The sequence below is a fragment of the Dysidea avara genome, chromosome 7 (assembly GCF_963678975.1).
Source record: "Dysidea avara chromosome 7, odDysAvar1.4, whole genome shotgun sequence".
Taxonomy (NCBI): domain Eukaryota; kingdom Metazoa; phylum Porifera; class Demospongiae; order Dictyoceratida; family Dysideidae; genus Dysidea; species Dysidea avara.
Window position 1 is genome coordinate 29,260,321 of NC_089278.1, and position 24,630 is coordinate 29,284,950.

General features: G+C 39.0%; 3 protein-coding genes and 2 long non-coding RNA genes across 6 annotated transcripts; 3 read left to right on the forward strand and 2 right to left on the reverse strand.

Annotated features, from left to right (window-relative positions):
• Positions 1-5,695: 5,695 nt before the first annotated feature.
• LOC136261419 (uncharacterized) lies at positions 5,696-6,576 on the reverse strand. Its single transcript, XR_010703892.1, has 3 exons — positions 6,509-6,576; positions 5,948-6,027; positions 5,696-5,768 (listed from the first exon to the last, which is right to left on the reverse strand). It is a non-coding gene; the product is annotated as an uncharacterized lncRNA (long non-coding RNA).
• Positions 6,577-8,965: 2,389 nt separating this feature from the next.
• On the forward strand, positions 8,966-10,271 carry LOC136261148 (uncharacterized). The gene has a single exon (XM_066055120.1). It carries the CDS (start codon positions 9,480-9,482, stop codon positions 10,269-10,271), a length of 792 nt encoding a protein of 263 aa, XP_065911192.1. The 5' UTR covers positions 8,966-9,479.
• A 3,434-nt stretch (positions 10,272-13,705) lies between these two features.
• LOC136261149 (uncharacterized PE-PGRS family protein PE_PGRS24-like) lies at positions 13,706-16,252 on the forward strand. Its single transcript, XM_066055121.1, has 7 exons — positions 13,706-13,904; positions 15,084-15,200; positions 15,244-15,462; positions 15,534-15,626; positions 15,670-15,862; positions 15,924-16,042; positions 16,086-16,252. The coding sequence occupies exons 1-7, from the start codon at positions 13,706-13,708 to the stop codon at positions 16,250-16,252; spliced, it is 1,107 nt and encodes a 368-aa protein (XP_065911193.1).
• Positions 16,253-17,856: 1,604 nt separating this feature from the next.
• Positions 17,857-24,077, reverse strand: LOC136259656 (uncharacterized). 2 transcript variants are annotated; one of them, XR_010703315.1, is made up of 3 exons: positions 23,496-24,077; positions 18,259-18,323; positions 17,857-18,211 (listed from the first exon to the last, which is right to left on the reverse strand). It is a non-coding gene; the product is annotated as an uncharacterized lncRNA (long non-coding RNA). The 2 variants fall into 2 exon arrangements; XR_010703314.1 differs by having other exon boundaries at positions 23,482-24,077.
• On the forward strand, positions 19,050-20,972 carry LOC136259655 (uncharacterized). Its single transcript, XM_066053152.1, has 2 exons — positions 19,050-20,049; positions 20,104-20,972. Exons 1-2 carry the CDS (start codon positions 19,780-19,782, stop codon positions 20,839-20,841), a joined length of 1,008 nt encoding a protein of 335 aa, XP_065909224.1. The 5' UTR covers positions 19,050-19,779; the 3' UTR covers positions 20,842-20,972.
• Positions 24,078-24,630: the final 553 nt, after the last annotated feature.

The following is a 24,630-nucleotide window of genomic DNA, read 5'->3' on the forward strand; positions in this document are numbered from 1 at the left end:
ACAGGGTGAATTGTTGTAGCTGACCTATCTACAAGGAAACTTCTTCTAGCTGATCTCTATACAGGGTAATTTGTTTGTAGTTGAATTCTGTACAGGTAGTTTCTTTGTAGCTGAACTCTTTACAAGGTGACTTCTTCTAGCTGAACTCTCTACGGGGTAATTTCTTTGTAGCTGAACTCTCTATATGTGACCAGATCTTGGAAAACCTACCTTTTGGGCACAAGCAAACTTTTTGGGAAAACTCAATTGAAAATTTCAACATTTTTTTCAATATTAATTTTTTTTGCACATTTGGATAAAGCAAGTATTAAACCTTCTTGCTGTGAAGTTTCACACCCATAGCTTCTTTTTCGTAGGAGATATGGATGATTATATCAGACCATGTAGTAATTTCACATGCGTGGGACAACAATTAACTTACAAATTAGGTGATTTGTTCAGGTGCTGGAATGGCTAAAACTTAGTCTTAGACAATAATACATGGCATTTAATTGCATAAATGTACCAAGAATACTTCATTAAACTATCAGAAATGTCTTTTAAAGTATTCTAGATAGTAAAAACGGAATTATTGCTAAACAAAGTGATTTGTCACCATTTGTCACCCTTAATCACTCACAGAACTCAATACACTACCATAAAAGTTAGTTTGTAATGTACAGGAGAGAAAATTGGCCATATCTCAGGAATGCTTAAAGATATTAAGTTGAAATTTTGACACAAGATAGATAAGCACCCAGTACCTTATTTAAGCTATAAAACAGAAAATTGACCAATGTGCCAAAAAGGTAGGTTTTCCAAGATCAGGTCACATATGATGGTTTCTTTGTAACTGAACTCTCTACAAGGTAACTTCTTCTAGCTGATCTTTCTACTGGGTGATTTGTTTGCAGCTGAACTCTCTACATGGTGGTTTCTTTGTTGCTGATCTCTCTACAGGGTGATTTGTTTGTAACTGAACTCTGTACAAGTGCGTTTTTGTGGGTGATCTCACTGCAGGTTGATTTGTTTGTAGCTGAACTCACTAAAGGGTGATTTTGCTTGTATATAGTTGAACTCCTTGCATTGTATCTAGTTTCTAGCTGATCTCTCTACAGGGTGATTTGTTTGTAGCTGATCTCTCTACAAGTTGATTTGTGTGTAGCTGATCTCTCTGCAGGTTGATTAATTTGCAGCCGATCTCTCTACAAGGTAATTTGTTTGTAGCTGAACTGTCTGTAAAGTGATTTATTTGTAGCTGATCTCTCTGCAGGTTGATTTGTTTTAGCTGAACTCTCTACAGGGTGATTTACTTGTAGCTGAACTCCTTACATTGTGTCTGGTTTCTAGCTGATCTTTCTACAGGGTGATTTGTTTGTAGCTGATCTCTCTACAAGTTGATTTGTGTGTAGCTGATATTTCTACTGGTTGATTTGTTTGTAGCCGATCTCTCTACAGGGTAATTTGTTTGTAGCTGAACTCTGTACAAGGTGCTTTTTTGTAGGTGATTTCACTGCAGGTTGATTTGTTTGTAGCTGAACTCACTAAAGGGTGATTTGCTTGTAGCTGAACTCCTTACATTCTGTCTAGTTTCTAGCTGATCTCTCTACAGGGTGATTTGTTTGTAGCTGAACTCTCTATAAGGTGATTTGTTTGCAGCTGAACTCTCTACATGGTGGTTTCTTTGTTGCTGAACTCTCTACAGGGTGTTTTGCTTGTAGCTACTCTCTACAGGGTGATTTGTTTCTAGCTTATCTCTCTACAGGTTGATTTGTGTGTAACTGATCTCTCTACAAGCTGATTTGTTTGTAGCTGAATTCTCTGCAAAGTGTTTTGTTTGTAGCTGATCTCTCTTCAGGGTGATTTGTTTCTAGCTGATCTCTCTACAGGGTGATTTTTTTGTAGCTGACCTCTCTTCAGGGTGATTTGTTTCTAGCTGATATCTCTACAGGGTGATTTTTTGTAGCTGACCTCTCTTCAGGGTGATTTGTTTCTAGCTGATCGCTCTACAGGTTGGTTTGTTTGTAGCTGAACTCTCTACACGGTGATTTGCTTGTAGCTGAACTCCTTACATTGTGTCTAGTTTCTAGCTGATCTCTCTACAGGGTGATTTGTTTGTAGCTGATCTCTCTACAAGTTGAATTGTGTGTAGCTAATCTCTCTGGAGGTTGATTTGTTTGTAGCCGATCTCTCCACAAGGTAATTTATTTGTAGCTGAACTGTCTAAAAGGTGATTTGTTTGTAGCTGATCTCTCTGCAGGTTGATTTGTTTCAGCTGAGCTCTCTACAGGGTGATTTATTTGTAGCTGAACTCCTTACATTGTGTCTAGTTTCTAGCTGATCTCTCTACAGGGTGATTTGTTTGTAGTTGATCTCTCTATAAGTTGATTTGTGTGTAGCTGATCTCTCTGCAGGTTGATTTGTTTGTAGCCGATCTCTCTATAGGGTAATTTTTTTCTAGCTGATCTCTCTACAGGGTGATTTTTTTGTAGCTGACCTCTCTTCAGAGTGATTTGTTTCTAGCTGATATCTCTACAGGGTGATTTTTTGTAGCTGACCTCTCTTCAGGGTGATTTGTTTCTAGCTGATCGCTCTACAGGTTGGTTTGTTTGTAGCTGAGCTCTCTACACGGTGATTTGCTTGTAGCTGAACTCCTTACATTGTGTCTAGTTTCTAGCTGATCTCTCTACAGGGTAATTTGTTTGTAGCTGATCTCTCTACAAGTTGAATTGTGTGTAGCTAATCTCTCTGCAGGTTGATTTGTTTGTAGCCGATCTCTCTACAAGGTAATTTATTTGTAGCTGAACTGTCTAAAAGGTGATTTGTTTGTAGCTGATCTCTCTGCAGGTTGATTTGTTTTAGCTGAACTCTCTACAGGGTGATTTATTTGTAGCTAAACTCCTTACATTGTGTGTAGTTTCTAGCTGATCTCTCTACAGGGTGATTTGTTTGTAGTTGATCTCTCTATAAGTTGATTTGTGTGTAGCTGATCTCTCTGCAGGTTGATTTGTTTTAGCTGAACTCTCTACAGGCTGATTTGTTTGTAGCCGATCTCTCTACAGGGTAATTTGTTGGTAGCTGAACTCTCTACATGGTGGTTTCTTTGTTGCTGAACTCTCTACAGGGCGTTTTGCTTGTAGCTGATCTCTCTACAGGGCAATTTGTTTGTAGCTGATCTCTCTACAGGGTGATTTTTTGTAGCTGACCTCTCTTCAGGGTGATTTGTTTCTAGCTGATTGCTCTACAGGTTGATTTGTCTGTAGATGAACTCTCTACAGGGTAATTTACCTGTAGCTGAACTCCTTACTTTGTGTCTAGTTTGTAGCTGATCTCTCTACAGGGTGATTTGTTTGTAGCTGAACTCCTTACATTGTGTGTAGTTTCTAGCTGATCTCTCTACAGGGTGATTTGTGTGTAGCTGATCTCTCTGCAGGTTGATTTGTTTGTAGCCGATCTATCTACAGGTAATCTGTTTGTAGCTGAACTCTCTATATGGTGATTTGTTTGTAGCTGATCTCTCTGCAGGTTGATTTGTTTTAGCTGAACTCTCTACAGGTTGATTGCTTGTAGCTGAACTCCTTACATTGTGTCTAGTTTCTAGCTGATGTCTCTACAGGGTGATTTTTTTGTAGCTGAACTCTCTTCAGGGTGATTTGTTTCTAGCTGATCTCTCTACAGGTAGATTTGTGTTGATTTGTTCATTGCTGATCGCTCTAAAGGTTGATTTGTTGCAGCTGAACATCCTGCAAAGTGTTTTGTTTATAGCTGATCACTCTAAAGGATAATTTGTTTGTAGCTGAACTCTCTCCACAGTGACTTGTGTGTAGCTGAATTCTGTGTAACTGAATTCTCTAGAGAGTGACTTAATTGTAGCTGAATTCTCTACACAGTGCATGACTTGTTTATAGCTGAACTTTCTTCAGTGTGACTTGTAATGTTCTGAATCTCTATAGTGATATATTTGCTTAACTCTCTACATGGTGACTGTCTTCTTGCTGAACTGTCTATAAGATTAACTGTTTGCAGCTGAACTCCCTACAGAATAACTTGTGATGTAATAAAATTCTATAATGGAGTAAATAAATTAGCCAAATGCTCTATTAGGGTGACTGTTCTATTAGAGTATCTCGATCTCGCATTTGCTACACGGAGTTGGCTTTCGAATCATAACTCAGTGGTTTGTAATCCGATTCTTCTGTGCTACTGCAAGGACTTTCTATGAAGATTATTCCAGCTATACACCGATTTTCAGCTCATTGCTCTAAGCGGTTTGCCTAGTAGGCGTGAAAACTAATACTTTTTATTCATAAAAATCGATCGCGTAATTGTGACACAGGTTGGGTTTTCTGTCATATCTCCGTGGTCTTTATCTCGATTCCTTTAAAACCACCAAAAGGCACTCCTACGATGGTTACTCCATCTACATAGCACTTTTCAACTCATTGGATGAAGCGGTTTTCCCTGTAGGCGTGACAACAAATCGATCTTGTTTTACGAGAAAATAATCGGTCATAACTCCTGAACCATTCATCGGATTTGTACCAAATTTGATGCTAAGATTTGCCTTTGGACTCCCTTTCTGTGTGCCAAATGTCTAGGCGATCGGAGTACGCGTTTGCTTGTTATAGCAATTTTTGCAAGTGTGCGAAAAGACGAAGAAGAAGAAAAAAAAAAGAAGAAAAAAAACGAAACTTTGGAAGCTCGTATCTCGGAAATGGCTATAGCGATTTCCTTCAAATTTGGAATGTAGACTCCCTTGGCTGGCGGGCAACTGTGTAGCAAATTTGGTTCCAATCAGATAAGTGATCACCGAGATACAAAGGTGTGAAAATGACGTTTTCGTTCTTCCTGTCAATATACTCACGGTGTGGCGCGCCGGCTTCTTGGGCCGCACGACACACTATCGTGTGTCTTGATACTGTAAGTGCAGACTGTCTAAGTGGTTTACCTACGTATACATACATGTACACAGTTACAAAAATTAAAATTACCTGTGTAAATAAAAGCAAATCTGAGTCCACAGGTGACAAATTGGAAGGGGTAGAGATGTTTAAGTCTTCATCAGGTGGAACATCAGTAACATCACATTCGCTTGTTATGGCATCATTGCCATCAAAAAAGACAGATCCTTTTTGGTTGAGCAATGAATTTTGTTATAATTCTACAGCCATGGTATAGCGGATTTCTTTCATGTCATTCTACAAATAGCGTAGAACAGGAATTACAAAACTATATTAGAAAGAAATCGGTACTTATGAAACTAATGCAGCACAGAAATAGTTTAACATTTCATAAATAAATATTTTGGTCACAAAAAATGAGATCAGTAAGCAAAATATGTTGACTTAACATTATTAGTTTTTGTTATGATGGAGAGAAATATAGGTGACAATAATTAATAAGGATTTCTTAAATTTCTTGCTTTTGATTCAATTTATTATGAATTTTTCACTTTTCAATATTTCTTGTTTTTCAAACAATTGAATTGCATGATTTGTATTCGAAATGTATAGCTGCTGCTGCAGTAAACAGTAATTATAAGAGCCTTTTATAGGACACATACCTGTGTAAAGCAAAAGCTTTTGTTAAAAACCAAGCACCTTGCATAAGAAAGCATAAATACCCCACGATCATCATTCGAAGTTTGTGATGGAATGTCCTGTGATTGCGCATATGAATGTATATAGCACATATGAATAATTTGCATCACCTGAGCAACAAAGAAATTCAAACTGTCCCACTCTATTGTAACATCATCAACTGTGGCTTGAGATGCCTCTAAAATATTCCTGTAGTTTAAGATATGAGTAAATGATAGTTAAAGCAAGCTAATTTCTATAGAATTCTGAATTTGCAATGAAGCACTGGTAAATGATACTTTTAGATTATTAGCATGGAAAATGGTCCACTATTACTGCTAGCAATTAAGCTTACTTACAATCACATGTATGTATGGTAATGTAGCTACCGGAATTTATTGAATAGTTCATCAGCCGATCTCCAGATTGAATCATAATATGTCATTACTTTCATAGACGGTACAACAACCTGTAAAGGTAACCGATTATAGCTACTGCTAGGCCACATAAAGTTAATTGTTAGTTAACGCATCCAAAATTTAAAGTTTGTGGGCGGGTATTTCAAATATTTAATCAATTTTTTTAAATCTGAATGAACTGTGTTTACTAGAAAAAGTTAAAAAGTAATAAAACCAGTTACAAGTTGTGACGTTACACATGTTGTAAACAGTAAATAGTATTAGCTCTTTTCTATCCTTGCCAGCCAGGCATTTCACTGTTGGATTGGTATACTATTCTGATAGAGGTTGACTACCGTCGTGTTGTCCAGAAGAATAATCTGTACATAAGTCAGCTAGAGTAGATGACTCAGAATATGAACAAATATCACAGCACGAGAGCAAAAAAATTAATGTTGATGCGGCTATGAAAAATATGATGCAGGCAATGATGAGAGACTAAAAAATTACATTTATGTGGCCTTATAGTATACATTATTTATTTGTACTCACCATTAAAGCCCAATGACATGCTTTCACATTTAGTGGAATCAGTACCAAGTCACATTCTAGAAGATTTCTCATCTGTAATACATTATATATGAATGTGAATAAAGCATAAAAATACCTTTTTAACCAGCGTTCTAAAGACTTTGCTCCTTCTCGTTCTAATTTTCCTAAGGTGAAGGTTGACAGTACCTCACAGTGTTTGCCCTTCTGCAAAGGATACACACTTAATGCTTGAACCAGACAAAACAGAAATTTTAATGGGACAAAATTTTGGCATTTTCACTTGTGAAGGAATTTGGTAGATAATAAAGTGGTGAATGCTTGGGTCATGTTGCATTATCTTAGCTAATATTGGCAAAAATATTTTGGGAAATTGAAAGCTTTTGCCAAACTCGCAACATCAAACTACACATTGTTGCATGCAGACTGCAGCTCAGCTACAGTATAGCACATTCATGTAGCTACTACGTATAATAGGAATTGGCTTTGCACGTTGCATGCTTTTACAGCAGTATAGCTAATTAGCTGAAGGGAAATTTACTAAAGTGGCAGCTGATTTCTTATTATAACTGAAGGGTTGTCCCAATAGTACAAAATGGAGCTGACGTTAAAGTCTGAGGCCGTTTAATAACCTATTATTACTATTAGTACTATGGCGGCATTTACTGTAGCCGCTTTGATAAGTTGTCAAATTTCCCGCTGCCTAGTAAACATTGAACTTACGTTATCGCAAGTTCTCCAGAGCACATCATCGCTGCTATTCCATCATCCATGATTCGACCGTCCATCCTGTGCATGCATGTAGACTGAAAGGGGCCAAGTTCACAGTTTGGTTCCGGAGTACACTCGAGTACACGTGCCTGAACAGAATTTACGGAAAATTACTGGTGCTAGAAATTTTCTAAGTCATAACCTCGTCCAAAAAAAAAATTCGCCTTGTCCGGTCCGTAAAATAGACATTCCCTCATTTCAAGGGATTCTCTCAGTGGTGCCAAAGTACTTTCCAGTACTTCTGATACCACACTGGTCACTTAATTTTGTTTAGAATGATGATAAAAGATAGTTCAAAACGTTTGGTAGTAGTAGTAGTTAGTATTTCTGTGATTTCATATGATGCAGTATACCAGGAGCTCCACCCAGCTCGAATCAAAAATGAAAGATTTTGTGCATTTTTCGGTTTGTTTTGAGGCATAATGGTGATGTAGGGTGATCTAGTGAAGATTTGAAGCTGCTGTGGAGCGTGAGAGGTGAAGTTAAATTTGGACGATTTTGCTGCCTCCCTTGATGCATAGCTTAGAGCGAGCCGTGGAAGCTGTGGATGAAACAATAATTGACAACCATGTACGTGCACTAGTACCAAACTTTCAGGGACATAGTTTTAATCTATAATTGATGATCGTTGTGGCTGCAGAAGTGCTGGAAATGGACAGGGGCGTAGCTAGCCAGAAGGTGATAGAGGGGCAGGCATGCCCCCACGAAACATTCAAAATCATTCATGATTGCAAGAAAAGGCTAATAACCCAATGGTGGGCTAGCCAACATACGGTGTTGTATTATTACAGCTTAAGTAACTAGCTACGTAACTACTTCAGTACTGACTGCTTCCAATCGAGGTAGCTACATTCGTCGAGCATCATCGCACGTGCCACAACTGTACTCCAACAGATTCATCCACAGTCCGGTAGAGCTAATAGCTACTTTAGTGCAAATACAAACGTTAGCCACAGCCTGTGCTGCAGTCCTAGCACACTGCTGACAGGATGACGTATTCACTCACTTCACTCGGCGAAATTCAAATGCCATGTATTGCACGAAATCCCACCTGTCTTGCATGCTAGTAGAACTTGTAAGCTTGACTGATCCACCTGACTGACTGACAAAGTAAAAACAGACTGCACTGCCGTACGTACAAAGGTCCAGTGTGATCGACTCGATAATGGTACATTTATTTAGCTAACACTTTATCACCTCGTAGGCAGTAGGTTCATAGCGTCATCTGGTCTCCTTTGTTACTTGTGAGTTGTGACTCCTGCCGAGGAGAAGCGGGTCACTCTTTTTAGATTCAAAAATGTTCTATCACGCTAAATATAGAAGTATGTCTCTAATATTTACTAACATTTTCGTTCGATGGATTCACGAGCGAGTTGAATGTTGTGTGTGCGCATTCACTAGCAACCCCTGGTGATACCGCGTAGTAGTGTACATAATTTACAGGCATTTGCGTGTCGGTTTAATACTGGTAAATTTGTGACGAAGGTTTTTAAAAAATCATTTAGTGCAGCCCCCCCCTTGCCCCCCCCCCCCTTAGCTACGCCTCTGGAAATGGATATATAGAAAGCGCGACATAATTCTTTGATGCTGCAGAAAATTTTGACGCTCGTCACCCAGATGGTGAGAAGTCTCAGATCTTTTCCAAGCTAACAGCATAGAGAGACTATGCACCCAACCGTATCTGGGAGGTGTAATTGGCACTCCTGCCTTTGAACAGCTATTTTTGAGACGTAAAGTGGATGGCTGGATTGATGATCTTAAGACCTTGAGCCTCTTTGCCGAAACACAACCTCATGCTTCCTATGCTGCTTTTTGTCATGGTCTCTCTTTCCGATGGAACTATTTTTTTCGTGTTTCTTCTTGTTCTACAGACCTTTTCCTTCCTCTTGAACATTTTGTTAAATCTGTTTTCCTTCCTAGTCTATTGGGTCGAACTGTCCCTGGTGATGTTGAGAGAAAGCTATTTGCCTTGCCTGTGCGGCTAGGAGGCCTTGGTGTGTTTGATCCTTCGATTGTTGTGTCACAGCAGCGTTCCTGCTCTGTAGAAGTAAATGCTGGTCTCGTTGGCTTGATTATCTCTCAGGTACATCAACTAGGTGACTGTCTTGATGCACAGGTTCAGTTGCGATCCAAGTTTCACTCTAGGAGCCATCAAGAGCAACTTCAATCTGCCAATCATTTGTTCGATGAACTTCCTCCTAGCATGCGTTCCTCAGTCATGTTGGCTCAGGAGAAGGGTGCATCGAATTGGCTCTCTTGTCTTCCATTGAAGTCGCATAATTTTGTGCTTCAAAAAACTGCTTTTCGTGATGCAATTGCGCTTCGCTATCATTGGCTACCATCTGCCTGCCCTACTTCCTGTGCCTGTGGTCACTCTTTTACCATAGAACATGCTCTGTCTTGCCCAAAGGGTGGGTTTCCTTCTCTGAGACATAATGAAGTGCGTGATCTAACTGCCAATTTACTTTCCGAGGTCTGTAACAATGTTGTCACTGAACCCCACCTTCAGCCTCTTTCTGGTGAGACCCTTCAATACAAAACAGCTAATCGTGATGATAACGCAAGGCTTGACATTGCAGCTAATGGTTTTTGGGGAGGACGGTTTGAGAGGTCATACTTTGATGTCAGAATTTTTAACCCTAGTGCACCCTCAAATCAACCCCTACACTCTGCATACCGACGTCATGACAAGGAAAAGAGACGTGAATACCAACAACGGGTTCATGAAGTAGAGAATGCCTCATTTACTCCCTTAATTTTTACCACTACTGGTGGAATGGGTGATGCTGCTACTCAGTTTTATAAGAGATTGGCCAACCTTTTGAGTGCAAAGCACAGTCTTTCCTACGGAATAGTGATGGGATGGCTGAGATGCAAATTGAGCTTCTCTTTGTTGAGGTCTGCAATTATGTGCATTCGCGGTGCCAGGTCCAGTTTGCGCTGTCCCATTGCTGAGACACCGATTGTAGTGCAGGTCGCTGAGGCCCATATGTAAGATAATTTGTTTTTGTTTATTATGTACTGTTTTATCTAAAAAAAAAAAAAAAAAAAAAAAAAACCGTATCGAAACACCATGAGGAATAGTTGGCTTCTCTTTCCCTGGGTGGTAGGGCAGTTTGAATTCGAAACTTCGTATTTCTGGTCATACATACATTGGCGTATAATGACAAATATTGTCTTTATGCCTAAAGACAATATTTTACACCAATCATTTCTTTAACCCTAAAGAAAAGATTTTACGCCAAGCTTGTCATTAAGTACTTAATGACAAGCTTTTACGCCACTGTCACTGGCATAAAACGCATTGTGAATGTAGGGAAGTGCACTATAAAGGGAAGATTTTATGCCAAGCAATTAAAAACAAAGAATTCATGTGACTATCCTTACTAATCACAAGATGCCTACCTAATATTACATAACTGTACCTGTAAGTATCCGTATTCTACTGTTTCATCATGCTTTCACTGCTCACCACAAATGTGAAAGCATCAAGTAAAAATCAGAATTTATACACGGTTCATATTTTTTTCTCACAATATCAATGTACTATACATGAACTATCTCACATCAATATTTGATGCTGTTTCAATATAAGGTTTATACAGTATCAAGTAAAATTTGAACTGTATGCACATTTCGTGATACGTAGTAATGAATTATTATAAAGTGAATAAATCAAGTTACAATCACTAATATGCTATACTGTCTGATGGTATATAGTCTCAAAAAGTTTGGGTCTCTGTCGCTTGGAATGAAGCCTTTGTACATCTGTTTAAGGTGTTGGATCTTTGTTTCAGTCAAGGATCTTAGATGAAGTACACGGCAATAATTGTTTGTAGCTGAATCTGGAATCACCGATTGTTCCACACTTTTTCCTCACAACATATGACTATAGATGATGGTTCAAATGGTCCTCTAAGTTCCTTTTCCAAAGAAGGTTTCCACCATTGAGGATATCTTGCTCTTCCATCTAGGTAAACTTCCTTAATAACTCTTCATCTTTCCTTTCACATTTTAGGCATTTTACCTTGTACATCACGTGACTACTTAAAATTTATCGTCAGTGAACGTAGTATAGAATGGTTCAAATGGACGATTGCTAGCTTGAAGTAGGGGTTAGTTATGATGGCTAAAAGAAGACAGAAATGGTATGAAAGTTTAAACGCTTGTTTCTCGGGATTTTTAATACGTGCATTAATTCTGATTTTTACTTGATGCATTCACAAATGTGCTGTTGAGGGGCGGGCGCCACCATACATCAATGAATAATGATTCGTAGTAGCCTTTCTTTAACTGCTTCCTCCAGATAGCACTTTCATTCTATTGCAATAAAACTAAGAGTTTAGCAACTAAGGTGATCTTTAAATAGAACAAATAATTGTGTGCATGCGTCATTTTTGATGCAACGCTTCATGCTGTGTGTGAAGCTGGAGGCGAAAAAACCGATATACAAGGTGCTTTTTAGTGATTACACAGTTGTCTAAAGCTAATTTGCATTATAAACTTTGTAGACCTGGATAAAGAATGCATTAGCTGTAGCAGAGAAAGTGAATTGGTGTACTGTAGTGACTGCTGTGAGATCAGATGCAACCAGTGTAATGTTCTGTGGCATAAACACCCAAAGCAAGTTTCACACAGTTTCAATTTCCAGTTAAGTATTTAGCTCCTTACTGGTGTCGTGCATCCTTTAATAATGAACTCCAATAGAAGGCTAGTCTTTGCAATGATGAAACATTAGACACTTTGCAGATTCTGGTGTTTTAATAGTGAGCTACTAATATTACTGTTGTCATTATATCAATATGTAATAAATACATTAATATTATTAAAAGAGCATTAGTCACTATTGTGTGAAAATACACACATTAAATAGCAACTGTTCTTTGCTAGGCCTACGGTTGTAAGTGCTGCATATGTATATTATGTATATGTAGCTATGTATGTATGTACTGTGAATACTCCTCCTATATGGAAGAACGGCTATACCGAATATAGGAGTTTAAAACCAAATTCAATTCAATTGTAATGATACCACATTTTATGGCCAATTTGATGTGTGATATTTATTGCCGATACTACTGAGCTGTAACTGAAATTTTAACTGCTTGTAAACAATTACACAGCCACCTTTAGCAGCTGTTGTTTACAAAACATTGTCAGTCTAGACTTCGTGATATTGGTACCGACACAGGTGTAGTATTGGTATAGCTCTATTCTTTGGCAAAATACATTGCTAGTAAAATGCTATCACTGTTTACCTACTTGTAACAGGATTGATTTGAGTTATTAGACAATGGCATGTGTAGAATGCTTTGATAATTGCAAAGTATGCAGGGCTTTTATTTAGTTTCTTACTGGATGAACACCTATAGCCACAAACATGACAAACAAATTGCTTTCTTTCAGCTATAAACACAGGCCATTGTCTAAATTACTAAGACATGCATTGTTAGGATTCTTCAGTGGATAGACACCCCTCAATCACCTTGGCTCCACCTTGGTGATTATTACATCATTCCTTCAGGGTTGTTTATCTACTGAAGAATCCTAAAACACATGGCAGGTACCAGTACAAATTCATTTCATTGTCAGTTAGTTATAATCTCATGTAGAAAACTGTAGATTGTTTGTAGATTGTGGTATGTTAAGTATCTACATTGATCAGTCCCATTGTGGTAATGATATACTGCTAGTATGGACTGTAGTTGTTTACTGTTACCATCCATAGTGTGGACCATAGAGCAGCATTCAAAGAAACAATATGATGCTTAGTGATGCACTGATAAGAGATTTTGTCAATTAGCTGATATTGAAATTGACATATATAGTGGCCGATACTGATGACTGATCCGATATTTATGTTTACCACAATTCCATTTATATTAGGTAAAATTGTGATTTTAAAACAAATATTGTTAGGAAAATAGTATTATCCGGGTCTGTAAAATTAATTGGCTAAGTAATCAGCTAAAAGTATAATGCAGAAATGTGGCCGATACACCGATGTCTGAGTATTCACCAATTAATCGGTGCATCACTAATGATGCTTTATTCTTTTGCCTGATGCAAAACTCTGCACATGTACCAGCATGCGATAGGACAGGTATGAGACTACATACAGTTTATACCTGTGTGGTAAATTGTCATCAAGACACACGATAGTGTGTCGTGCGGCCCAAGAAGCCAGCGCGCCACACCATGAGTATATTAACAGGAAGAAAGAAAACACAATTTTCACACCTACGTAGCTCTATGTTCCCTAATCCGATTGGAACCAAATTTGCTAGAGAAGTGCCGGCCAGTTAGCAGAGTCTACATACCACATTTGAAGAAAATCGCTCCAGCCATTTCCGAGATAAGAGCGAACAAAATTTTGCCTTAATTTCTTCGTTTTTTTCTTCTTCTACTTCATTTCGCACACTTTGCAAAATGTCGTCCACCTTTAGGAAGCATGAAAAGATTAAGCATCGTGCTTATGGTCAGCGGGTTCGAGAAGTGGAGCATGCCACTTTCACTCCAATTGTTTTGGCTGCCACTGGCGGTTTAGCCCATGAGGCTACTGTTTTTTATAAGCGACTTGCTTCTCTTCTGGCCAAAAAGTGGGGAGATGATTATTCTGTGGTTCTGGGTTGGATGCGTTGTTGACTGAGCTTTTCGTTGTTGCGCTCGGCAATTCAGTGTATTCGTGGGGCACGGTCTTCCATTGGTGTTTACACCAGGACTCCACAGTCAGTGGACTTAGTGACTGTGGAATCCCATTTGTCTGCTTAATTTTGTTCAGTTGGCCAGCACTTGCAATCTGTGCTGGGGGTGGTAGGAAAGGGCAGTCCATCAAGCCCGGGTTAAAAAATATATATATATATATAATAAAAATAAAAAAAATAAAAAAATAAATAAAAATAAAAAATCCGCCATAAAACACGAATTCGTGCTCCAATTGGGCTGAAATTTGGCACACTAGTGACTTGAAGGGCTCATTAAGGCGGATCTCAGTACCACCTTTGGTAGGAATCCGATGAATATTCACGGAGTTATGATCGATTATTTGCGTAAAATAAGGTCTAAGCCTTAGACCTTATTTTAGGTCTGTCGCGCCCACAGGGTAAACCCCTTGAAGGAATGAGCTGAAAATTGCTATGTAGATGGAGTAACCATCGTAGGAGTGCCTTTTTGTGGTTTGAAAAGAATCGAGATAAAGACCATGGAGATATGACACAAAACCCAACCTGTGTCACAATTACGCAATCGATTTTTACGAATAAAAGAAAACTGTTAGTTTAGTTCTTTTGGCTCCTTCTGGATATAATAGTCACAAAATAATAAGTACTATATTTCATGAAATATATAAATACTATATAAAGCAACCATCATTATTATGACACTAGAAGTATACTGCTGGTACTGACCTCCAGCTTTCTGGGTTAACTGTCAATCTTGCTCCAATTGAAATTGGTTGTTTAGGCCACTTTTTGCCAGAAACAATTGCTCAAATGGTTACTACTTGTGAAGTGCCAAAGAAAACCATAAGATCCTTGTTTGAGCAGGCAGCTCGCATTGCTGTGTCCTGTTCTTACAGAATTTTTAATTCTAGAGCCTCCCCGGGCTGGGATCTTTTAGACCACCTTAGGTAAACTTTAAGTATTACATATATGTAGATATAGTTGTTTTTTTTGTGTGTACTGTAATTTAATTTACCTTTAGTTAATGTAAGTCTTGCCAGGGCTCCTGTACTGATCCATCAGCACATGGTACCCCTGTGTCTAGGCCCCTGTATGCTTGTAATGCATATTTTGTCTTAATCATTAAGACGTTTATTCTCTTTCTCCCACTGCTGGTACTATTGGTACTAGTGGTACTACTGGTACTAGTGGTACTGCTTATACTATTGGTACTATTGGTACTAGTGGTACTGCTGGTACTAGTGGTACTGCTTATACTATTGGTACTGTTGGTACTGCTGGTACTAGTGGTACTGCTAGTACTAGTTGGTACTGCTGGTACTGCTGATACTGCTGGTACTTGTGGAACTGCTGGTACTGGTGGTACTCATGGTATTGCTGGTACTGCTGGTATTACTGGTACTGCTGGTACTAGTGGTACTGCTAGTACTAGTGGTACTGCTTATACTATTGGTACTGTTGGTACTATTGGTACTAGTGGTACTACTGGTACTAGTGGTACTGCTGGTACTAGTTGGTACTGCTGGTACTAGTGGTACTGCTGATACTATTGGTACTGTTGGTACTATTGGTACTAGTGGTACTGCTGGTACTAGTGGTACTGCTGGTACTAGTTGGTACTGCTGGTACTAGTGGTACTGCTTATACTATTGGTACTGTTGGTACTATTGGTACTAGTGGTACTGCTGGTACTAGTGGTACTGCTGGTACTAGTTGGTACTGCTGGTACTGGTGGTACTGCTGATACTATTGGTACTGTTGGTACTATTGGTACTGCTGGTACTAGTGGTACTGCTGGTACTAGTGGTACTGCTTATACTATTGGTACTGTTGGTACTATTGGTACTAGTGGTACTGCTGGTACTAGTGGTACTGCTGGTACTAGTGGTACTGCTGGTACTAGTTGGTACTGCTGGTACTAGTGGTACTGCTTATACTATTGGTACTGTTGGTACTATTGGTACTAGTGGTACTGCTGGTACTAGTGGTACTGCTGGTACTAGTGGTACTGCTGGTACTAGTGGTACTGCTGGTACTAGTGGTACTGCTGGTACTAGTGGTACTGCTTATACTATTGGTACTGTTGGTACTATTGGTACTGCTGGTACTAGTGGTACTGCTGGTACTAGTTGGTACTGCTGGTACTGGTGGTACTGCTGGTACTTGTGGAACTGCTGGTACTGGTGGTACTCATGGTATTGCTGGTACTGCTGGTATTACTGGTACTGCTGGTACTAGTGGTACTGCTAGTACTATACTGGTACTGCTGGTACTGGTGGAACTCTGGTACTACTGATACTGCTGGTACTAGTGATACTGCTGGTACTAGTGATACTGCTGGTACAGGATATGCATAAAAGGAGAATTCAGACCATAATATTGTCCCTGATCACAGTACACTAACTTAGTGCATCATCACGTACATTGCTAGAATATCTTTCTTTAACTTTGAATTGAAAGTTGGGCCATAACAAGATCTTGCTCAGGTACAACTGTACGTAGTTGACAATTATCACTACAATTATTCATTAAGCATGCAGTATTTAACTATATACTTAGTCATTGGTAACTTTCATAGTCATTCATCAATCAATGAGGTAATTGACTTGACAGACAGCTAATTGCTGTCAATGCATATCAAACAGAGAACAAAGCTGTAGCTGTGATCAAGACTCACGGTAGTGAGTCGCGCGGCCAAGAAACTACAAAGCGCACGCCCAATTAAAAGACGCGCGGCCACTACTGTGAGTTATTTACGTGTAGGGCCGGTTTCGCAATATTAGTCCTAGATTACGCAACATCTCTCAATAGATTTGTATTGCGTTACGTGATAAAAAATCTTTAGGAGTCGTCATCATCATCATCATAGTTTTCTTGCGACCTCGCTAAAATAAAAAGTAACCATCGCAAAATAAAAAATAGGCGTATTTCTCTACCTTATGTTACAACTACTGTCACGTTATACCAGTCAACATAGCCGTGTTTGTATAGTCCATCTAGCACTGACTTTATCCAATCCTGGTTTGCCTATACGCGTATTTTCTTCAATCAAACCTCTAATCCCTACAATAACTTTTAAAGGCACGACGTGGACACAAACTCTAATGCCTGATAAACAAGTTGTGACAACGTGCTGAACCGTAAGTTCCCTAGGGGGGTATCACTCTTTTCACCCTATTTCATAGCCCTACAGAACTTAGACAAAAAACGGTGAACCAAAAAGGCGAAAAAAAAAGTGCAGTATTGAAGAAGAATTGAACCCAGGATCCCAGTGTGATGGGCCAGTGTGCTACCGTAACCCTAACGCTAACACTACTAGACGCTTCCCCTAAAGTCTACTACTCGTGGCAACTACTGGACGCTTCCCCTAAAGTCTACTACTGGCGGCAATTACTGGACGTGTTAGGCGCAATCTGTGAATTTGCACAGTTTATAAATTGCGCTGCGCATTTTGTGAATTCATAAAATGCGCAACAATTTATAAATTGTTGCGCAGTTTGTGAACTACCGTAAGAGCTGCGCATTTTATGAACTGGGTACCGCCGTTACGTTCTTGGCCGCTTCAAGTACGTATCACAGGGAGGAATGACAGGCTTCTTTCCCCCCTTTTACTAGCTGAAGGGACATGGATACAGACGCATTCTACCCGACTATCTCTCCCTCCAAAGTTCCTTTGCGTACTCTGCAGCTGGCCTGGATAAGGTGCACTGTCTTTCTCTTTCAGTGTTTCGCTGCGTATACTACAGCATTTGTGGTAGGCTAAGCCATTCGTTTTGATCAGCTGATATGGGCACAGTCCAGTCTGCATGTTTTACTTCTCCTATAGCAGTTGTCCAGCACATGCAAACACTGCACATGCTGCACCAGTAATGAAATGCATATCAGCACATAAGGTTTGGTACATTGTAACTCAAGTCCAACATCATATCTTTAACGTCCAGCCTTAAATGGTACACGTAGTTAGTTTCACTCTCACATTATCCCATGCATCCAGATGTAACACAACACGTGGTTAGCTACATAATATAATGTCACCTCTGCGTGATACAGTTATTAGTGCAAACATATAGTGTTTGGAATCAGGTATGCTGTGTTACACATATAACTTAGTATGCTCTAATACATGAGTTACAAATCCATTTGATGAACAGCAAGACCCAGAAAAGTTGTATCCATTTTCATCTTGCCTGGCTATAACCACATGTCTTCCTAAACACCGTTCATGGTACCCCCATGAGCAACTATTGCACCTGACCTATGGAATCCATACATTAATTTGTATGCATAACTAGACCGCCTCACCATGTCAGTTGTATCATCATCCAAACTAATTATTCTACAAGATTGACAATAGTCATCCAATGATTCTAAATAAACAAACATTATAATGCATGTGACACATCATAACTCATCGGTATAATACAACAGACAATGAAAAGAAATTTGCTGGTTCACCAAGAAATCCAACTATTCATCAAGAAGTTATTTAAGCTAATATAGATACATTTTACCACAGCATGAACAAACACGTACATGTTTACTTAATGGTACAAATGACACAATGTGATGATGTATATCAAACTGATTGCTGAAGCAATTAATAGGTGCATAATTATAATTTTTGAAGGAAGCCATTACATGCATGGTGCTAGCTACCACAAATCAACACCTTCCGCTGTCAGCAAAGATATATAAAGGAAGACTCAAGTAGGTCCATGATGTTCTCATTATATGTACTGCAGTATGCCAAATTAAGGTACCAAGCAACGTTGAACAGTGAAGAAATCAAGCCCGTAGCAGGGGGTCTGTTCCAGGTAGTTGTAAAGCTGAGTACCATGTACAATATACACACATGGTCTTACTAGGGGGTCTGGAGGCATGCCCCTACAGATTCCTTCTGAGATCACTTACTGACTGTTCTATGAGTGATATCCGCAATTACGTATCTTGACGTAGAGTGTATTATCTGTGATGTCACAAAACAAAATGGCCGCTGTAGTGTGGGGACTTTGTACATGGAGGCATTGGGCGAGATGGTGTTTCCCTATGATAGCGTTTATAAATTCGAATAAGGGTGAAGGTGAGGCTTATAGTATACTAGCATTGTTACCTGCCCTACGTGCAGGTATTATAATAAAAAAATTAATGTAATAGTATAAAATAATTACAAAGACAGCATATTATGATTGCCTTTCTGGGTCATTGAAATTTACGGAGCAAATCACCATCTATTATAATGTAGAACTAAACACAATGCAGCTATATATTCAGTCATAATGCATTGCAACATTTTGGAGCATCAATCATAAAATTGTGCATCGGTAGTGCAAAATAAAGTTGCTGGGAATGATATTTGTACTATGCATAAACTATTTTTGGAGAACCCAGACAAATAAACACTTGCACAATGGAGAGTACTTAAATATCCATAGCACGTGTACCCCTTTTGTTGAAGCAGATAAATTAAATAGTGTGAGCTGTGTATCTCCAAAACATGTTTACAAAGAGGCCTATTCCAGTAAATTCCAATAGGTCTCCAGCATAGCTAGTTGGATAGTATATATTTGTACTATGCATAAACTATTTTTGGAGAACCCAGACAAATAAACACTTGCACAATGGAGAACAGTGAAAATATTCATAGCATGTGTACCCCTTTTGTCCAAGCAGATTAATTAAATAGTGTGAGCTGCGTATCTCCAAAACATGTTTACAAAGAGGATTATTCCAGTAAATTCCAATAGGTCTCCAGCATAGCTAGTTGGATAGTATAAATAAGCTGCAAATAAATACTTTTCACTCACTTGAGTTTTGTAACTTGAAATGAATCTGAACACGGAAGAAATGGATGTTAGTGGTATCAAAGGTGCATCAATAGATGCACGCATAGGTGGCGTGTTGGGAGATATTTCATCTATGAAGAGAGGCAAGAGTGCATCATATTTTGATGGCGAGATAAGCGATGAGCAAAAGAAAATAAGATTGTATGGGTTTGACAGCTCAGTCCGAAAACGGTTATTTGAAGAAACTGGAAAAGCGGTTGTCTTGGGAAATTGTGAAGTCAAGAAAGCTCGCCATGGCAATGAATATGAGGTAAATGTTTAGTAGGATTTAATACAGTTTAGTTAAATTTTTTGCATGTTATAGGTGTTAGTGAGCAAGAAAACTACAATAGAGAAATCTCCTCGAAAGTATGATGTACAGAAAATTGATGATGATTGTAACACTGCATTAAGCGATCTATCTGATATTCCAGAATACACAAAGGTTACTTGTGAAGGCAAGGTGATTGAAGTAGATAATGTTGTTGAAACAGCAAATGGAATAAAGCTACAGAGTGTTACGATTGCAGATAGATCTGGTACAGCTAGAATTGTCTTGTGGGGAGATGATGTAAATATGCTGTCTTCATCCAAATGCTACAAATTTGAAAAGGTCGTTGTCAAGGAATTCCGTGGTGAGACGCAGTTGTCTGTGTCTAAGAGCAAAATAGATGAAATAGATGACATTGATGCAGTAAATATAAGAGAGCAAGAGAAGGTGCATACCATTGATGAAGCAAAAGTACTTGGTGTACAATTATTTGAAGTGTACAAAGCTTGTCTGAACTGCCGCAGCAAACTGCCACATGGAATTGAAGGAGAATTTGATACTTGTAGCAGATGTGGTATGCTGCAATGCACGGATGAATGCAAAACAGAAGCGACTGCACAAATGATGATTAGATCTGAAAGTTCCAGCAGTGTTGTTACCCTAAAAGCATTTGGAAGAAGCTTACAGGAAATAGCTGGAGAAGAAGTTTCCAGTCCACTTGCACTTTTAAAAGCTACACCTTTCAGTGCAACTCACCAGCATAGAGTGATCCAATCAGTCACCAGAGTGTAGCTTTTGTAGCATGCAACTGCATATGTGATTAAATACTTTATTGACTTGTTAACGCTGTACTAATGATGTGCTTGAAAATCACTATTAATAATTCAATAAGTTTGAGGTTAAATGTACTATTTCATGACATCGAATAGCATGCTGTCACTGAGGCCTGCAGCTGAGTTGGATAACCACATTTGTTTGTAGCATTGGTACCTGCCCTATGTGCAGGACCATCTCCACATTAAACATTTTAATGCCACAAAGAGGGACTAAGCATTAAACACCAGCACTGCTAATGTAGCTATGTAGGGTACATGGTGATGTCACATTTTTTAAAGAGCATGAGGTTTTCTTATGTCATTAATGATGCAAAACACTAAAGTTTATTGTTTGTGGTTTTGACAGGAATGTAGTTTAATTATTCAGTGCATCTTCCCTACCAGTGACTTCAACGTGCTGTATAGAACAAACGGAACCTTTGCTGCTTTACATGAGAACTAATGCAACAATAATTAATATATTGGGAACCAAGCATAAATATTAGTGTCCTATATTTGCTGTGTAGCATGTATGTTGATAGTGCTTTAAAGTACATGATCCTTATGCAGTACATAATAATTTATAGTGAAGCATGCATGCAAGGCTAGCTAATTAGTTAAACTGCATGCGAGCTAAGGCAATTGTATACAGTATACCCTACATTACATACAGGTTGTATACACACGGTACAGTTTCAGTTTCTACATTTTGATGTTCACCTTACCGACTGTCACAAAGAGAAATGAACTTGAGCATAATTTAAAGTCAACACAATTCGCAGTTATAGTTACTGCATGGCAAGCAAAAGTTCAGAACTTGTCTTATGCACTTTCAGTTCTGATGTTGCAGTGACACATATACCTCTTTCCATACAAAAACCCAGTTTTGAAACACCTGCAGTGTAATTGACCAATAAGGTAATGTATGAATCTTTAGAGTGAAAGCATGTAAGCAGGATAGTGAAACAGTTGTGCCAGGTCAGATGCAGTTCCTCGGTGTAAACTATGGATCTGCATGGTTCCAGTATTATCATTTTTCAGATGCACAGTAGTATTTGTTCAATCATGCAAGCTGCCTATTACTACAGCAGTATTGAGGTGAGTCTGAACAAACAGTTTTTCATGTCAGTGCACACCTATGTGCTTAAAACAAAGATGTAGATATTCTGGATACTGGTGAAAGAAGCTTTTACCTACTCTAATACAACACACTGGACCAACACACAGATGGACAAATATGTTGGCAATTTGTCTGCCCTGTCCCAAAAGTGCTATAAGAGTCCCTATTATGTGAGGTAATTCAGTGCCAGTGCTGAAAAACTGATCATAAGAGTTTGTAGATGAAGACTTGCATGGAAAAGATACAGCAAAAAGGTGCATCAAAAAGGTCCCAAAAGTGAAAAAAAAGTTATGACCTAGGCGGGGATTGAACCCTGGCTGGTTATAATAACTTGGGGTTAAGGGGAGGTGCACAAATCGCCACAGTTGTTTATCAGTGGTTTTGACAGGAATGTAGCTCAACTTTTCAGTGATCCTTCCCTACACCAGTGCCTTCATCGCCCTATAAAGAGCGAACAAAAGCACGTATTGATTTGCTACAACAACACTCGAGTTGCCAGATGATGGGCGTTTAATTTCGCTGAAGTCCCGCCTCGATACGTGCTTTGCATGCCAAGATATGATGAGCTAAAAGCCGTGTTTTAAAAAGGTGTTCACAAAAAGGTACTAAGTAGAAAGAAAAAAAATCTGTCAACACGTGGATTTGAACCCACGACCTCTTGCACGCTAGTCAGGCGTTCTACCACTTGAACAGTATGTGCTGTGGTTTTCAAAGGAATGTTGCTCAGGTTTTCTCTACACCTTGGCCTTCTACGCGCTGTAGAGACCGAACGGAAGCACGCGTGAACTCGTGATAACAATCTTAGAGTAGGCGGATGATGAGCGCTTCATTATCAGCACAGACTATGTCGATTCGCGCCAAGTCTGGTGAGTAAGCAGCGTGACCGTCAGACAGACAGACAGACAGACATTTTCAGCTTTATATATATAGATAAGGCAATTCAAATAAGCCTATTTGTGTGCGATTTTAAATTTTTTGGTCTGCTTTCCTTGTTGGAGCTCGTTTTGCACTGTCATGGTACATGTACTACTTCCTACCTTTATTATCTCGTGGTTCCATGTGTAAAAATATACAGACAACATTCATTTCGAATACTGTGCACCAAAGTTTCTAAAGCCCCCACACTAACACGGCCATGCATTTTGTCAATTATGACATCAAATTTTGTAATCGCAACGTCAAAAAACGTCATTGCGGATATCACTCATTAGAACAAATGACTGTCTATTAGAGTGTCGCAATCTTTTTGCAAGCTAATATATCAGAAAATTGATAGGTGGGCTCCATAAATTGATAGGTCGATGGGGACCACAAAGGTTTGGTCTCTTGCAAAAATATCAGCTAAAATCCAGCCTGACTTACCCTTCACAACTTGGCATTATTACAAACTTGGGAACCGGACTACTTGTTCAGTACAGAGTATTGGTATCACACATCTCCACAACATATGACTAGTGGCTATAAATTTTTGTGATGCTTGAGAATATGATAGCATACATAATTCACTATACTTCCATATCTCTGCAAGTATTTTCTTGTAGTCTACATGTCCATTTTCAGTTGAATGCACACGCGGCTCTACTATGTCATAAAATTTCTCAACTGTTGCAACTAAATGATGGTCATTCTCATTCTGTAATTACAAAATTTTGTGAAGGGCTGGCACAAAGTTTCATACCCTTCGTTTGTTCCAACTTCAGCTCTGGGTAGTTTAACAAAACAAACTTCTTTGTTGTAGTAATGAAAGGCAGGGCTAATTAGAACATCACTTCTTTCCACTCCATTCAAAACGGTCTGATATCAAACATGATCTTCTGCACCTTCTCCTCCGTTACTGTTTTGTTTTGCTTTTTGGAGGTGTGATTGGACCAAGATATTTTCTTCTACAGGACCTTTCGAATAGCCGGCTCTCTGTGACCCTCTTTTGACGTATCTCACAAACTCATAGTGAAATTCACACCTCGCATACACTGCCATGAGGAAATCTCGTGATCCAACACTTGGAACGACAGTAGGTCGGCAACCGATACAACAGGCTGTACGTGTTGCATCTCGCCTTGCCATATGGCAGCACGATACCTGCGCAATTTATAAATTGTTGCGCATTTTATGAATTCACAAAATGCGCAGCGAAATTTATAAACTGCGCAAATTCACAGATTGCGCCTAACAGATGCATCCCCTAAAGTCGACTACTCGCGGCAATTACTAGATGCGTGCCCTAAAGTCGAAGAGAGAGAGCAACAACTACAGTAGGAAGTCTGGATGCTTTTGAGCTTAATATTACGTAAGGGTTATGAAAGGTGGTGAAAAGAGTAAAACCCTTCCCTAGGGATGGGGTTTTAAGCAAAAATCTTTTAAATTCCATTTAGTGCCATACCCCATGTGAGCGTTTATAAATTGCCAGTTGTCTTATGGTGTGAAGAACAAAATCACTAGCGAAGGTGCTTTAAGCATACTCTCCAATTCTCTATTTTACATAAAATTTTTAATAGATTAACCACAAAGGCCGATAATGTGAATACAAATGGTAACAAGCCTTTAGGGGTTACCACCTCTATGTAGTGTTTACCATGTAGCTTGTGTTGTGGCTTTCATTAAGTATTATGCACACACAAATGGTGCAACAAAATTTTGTAATGGATT

What these genes read in the sequence shown, in the direction of transcription:
- LOC136261148 (XM_066055120.1), top strand. Translation starts at nt 9,480, where the DNA reads ATGCGTTCCTCAGTCATGTTGGCTCAGGAGAAGGGTGCATCGAATTGG.
- LOC136259655 (XM_066053152.1), top strand. Translation starts at nt 19,780, where the DNA reads ATGAATCTGAACACGGAAGAAATGGATGTTAGTGGTATCAAAGGTGCA. An exon ending in GCCATGGCAATGAATATGAG is followed by an intron (nt 20,050 to 20,103) that starts GTAAATGTTTAG and finishes TGCATGTTATAG; the next exon opens with GTGTTAGTGAGCAAGAAAAC.
- LOC136261149 (XM_066055121.1), top strand. Translation starts at nt 13,706, where the DNA reads ATGTCGTCCACCTTTAGGAAGCATGAAAAGATTAAGCATCGTGCTTAT. An exon ending in TGGTACTGCTGGTACTAGTG is followed by an intron (nt 15,201 to 15,243) that starts GTACTGCTTATA and finishes TGCTGGTACTAG; the next exon opens with TGGTACTGCTAGTACTAGTT. An exon ending in TTATACTATTGGTACTGTTG is followed by an intron (nt 16,043 to 16,085) that starts GTACTATTGGTA and finishes TGCTGGTACTAG; the next exon opens with TTGGTACTGCTGGTACTGGT.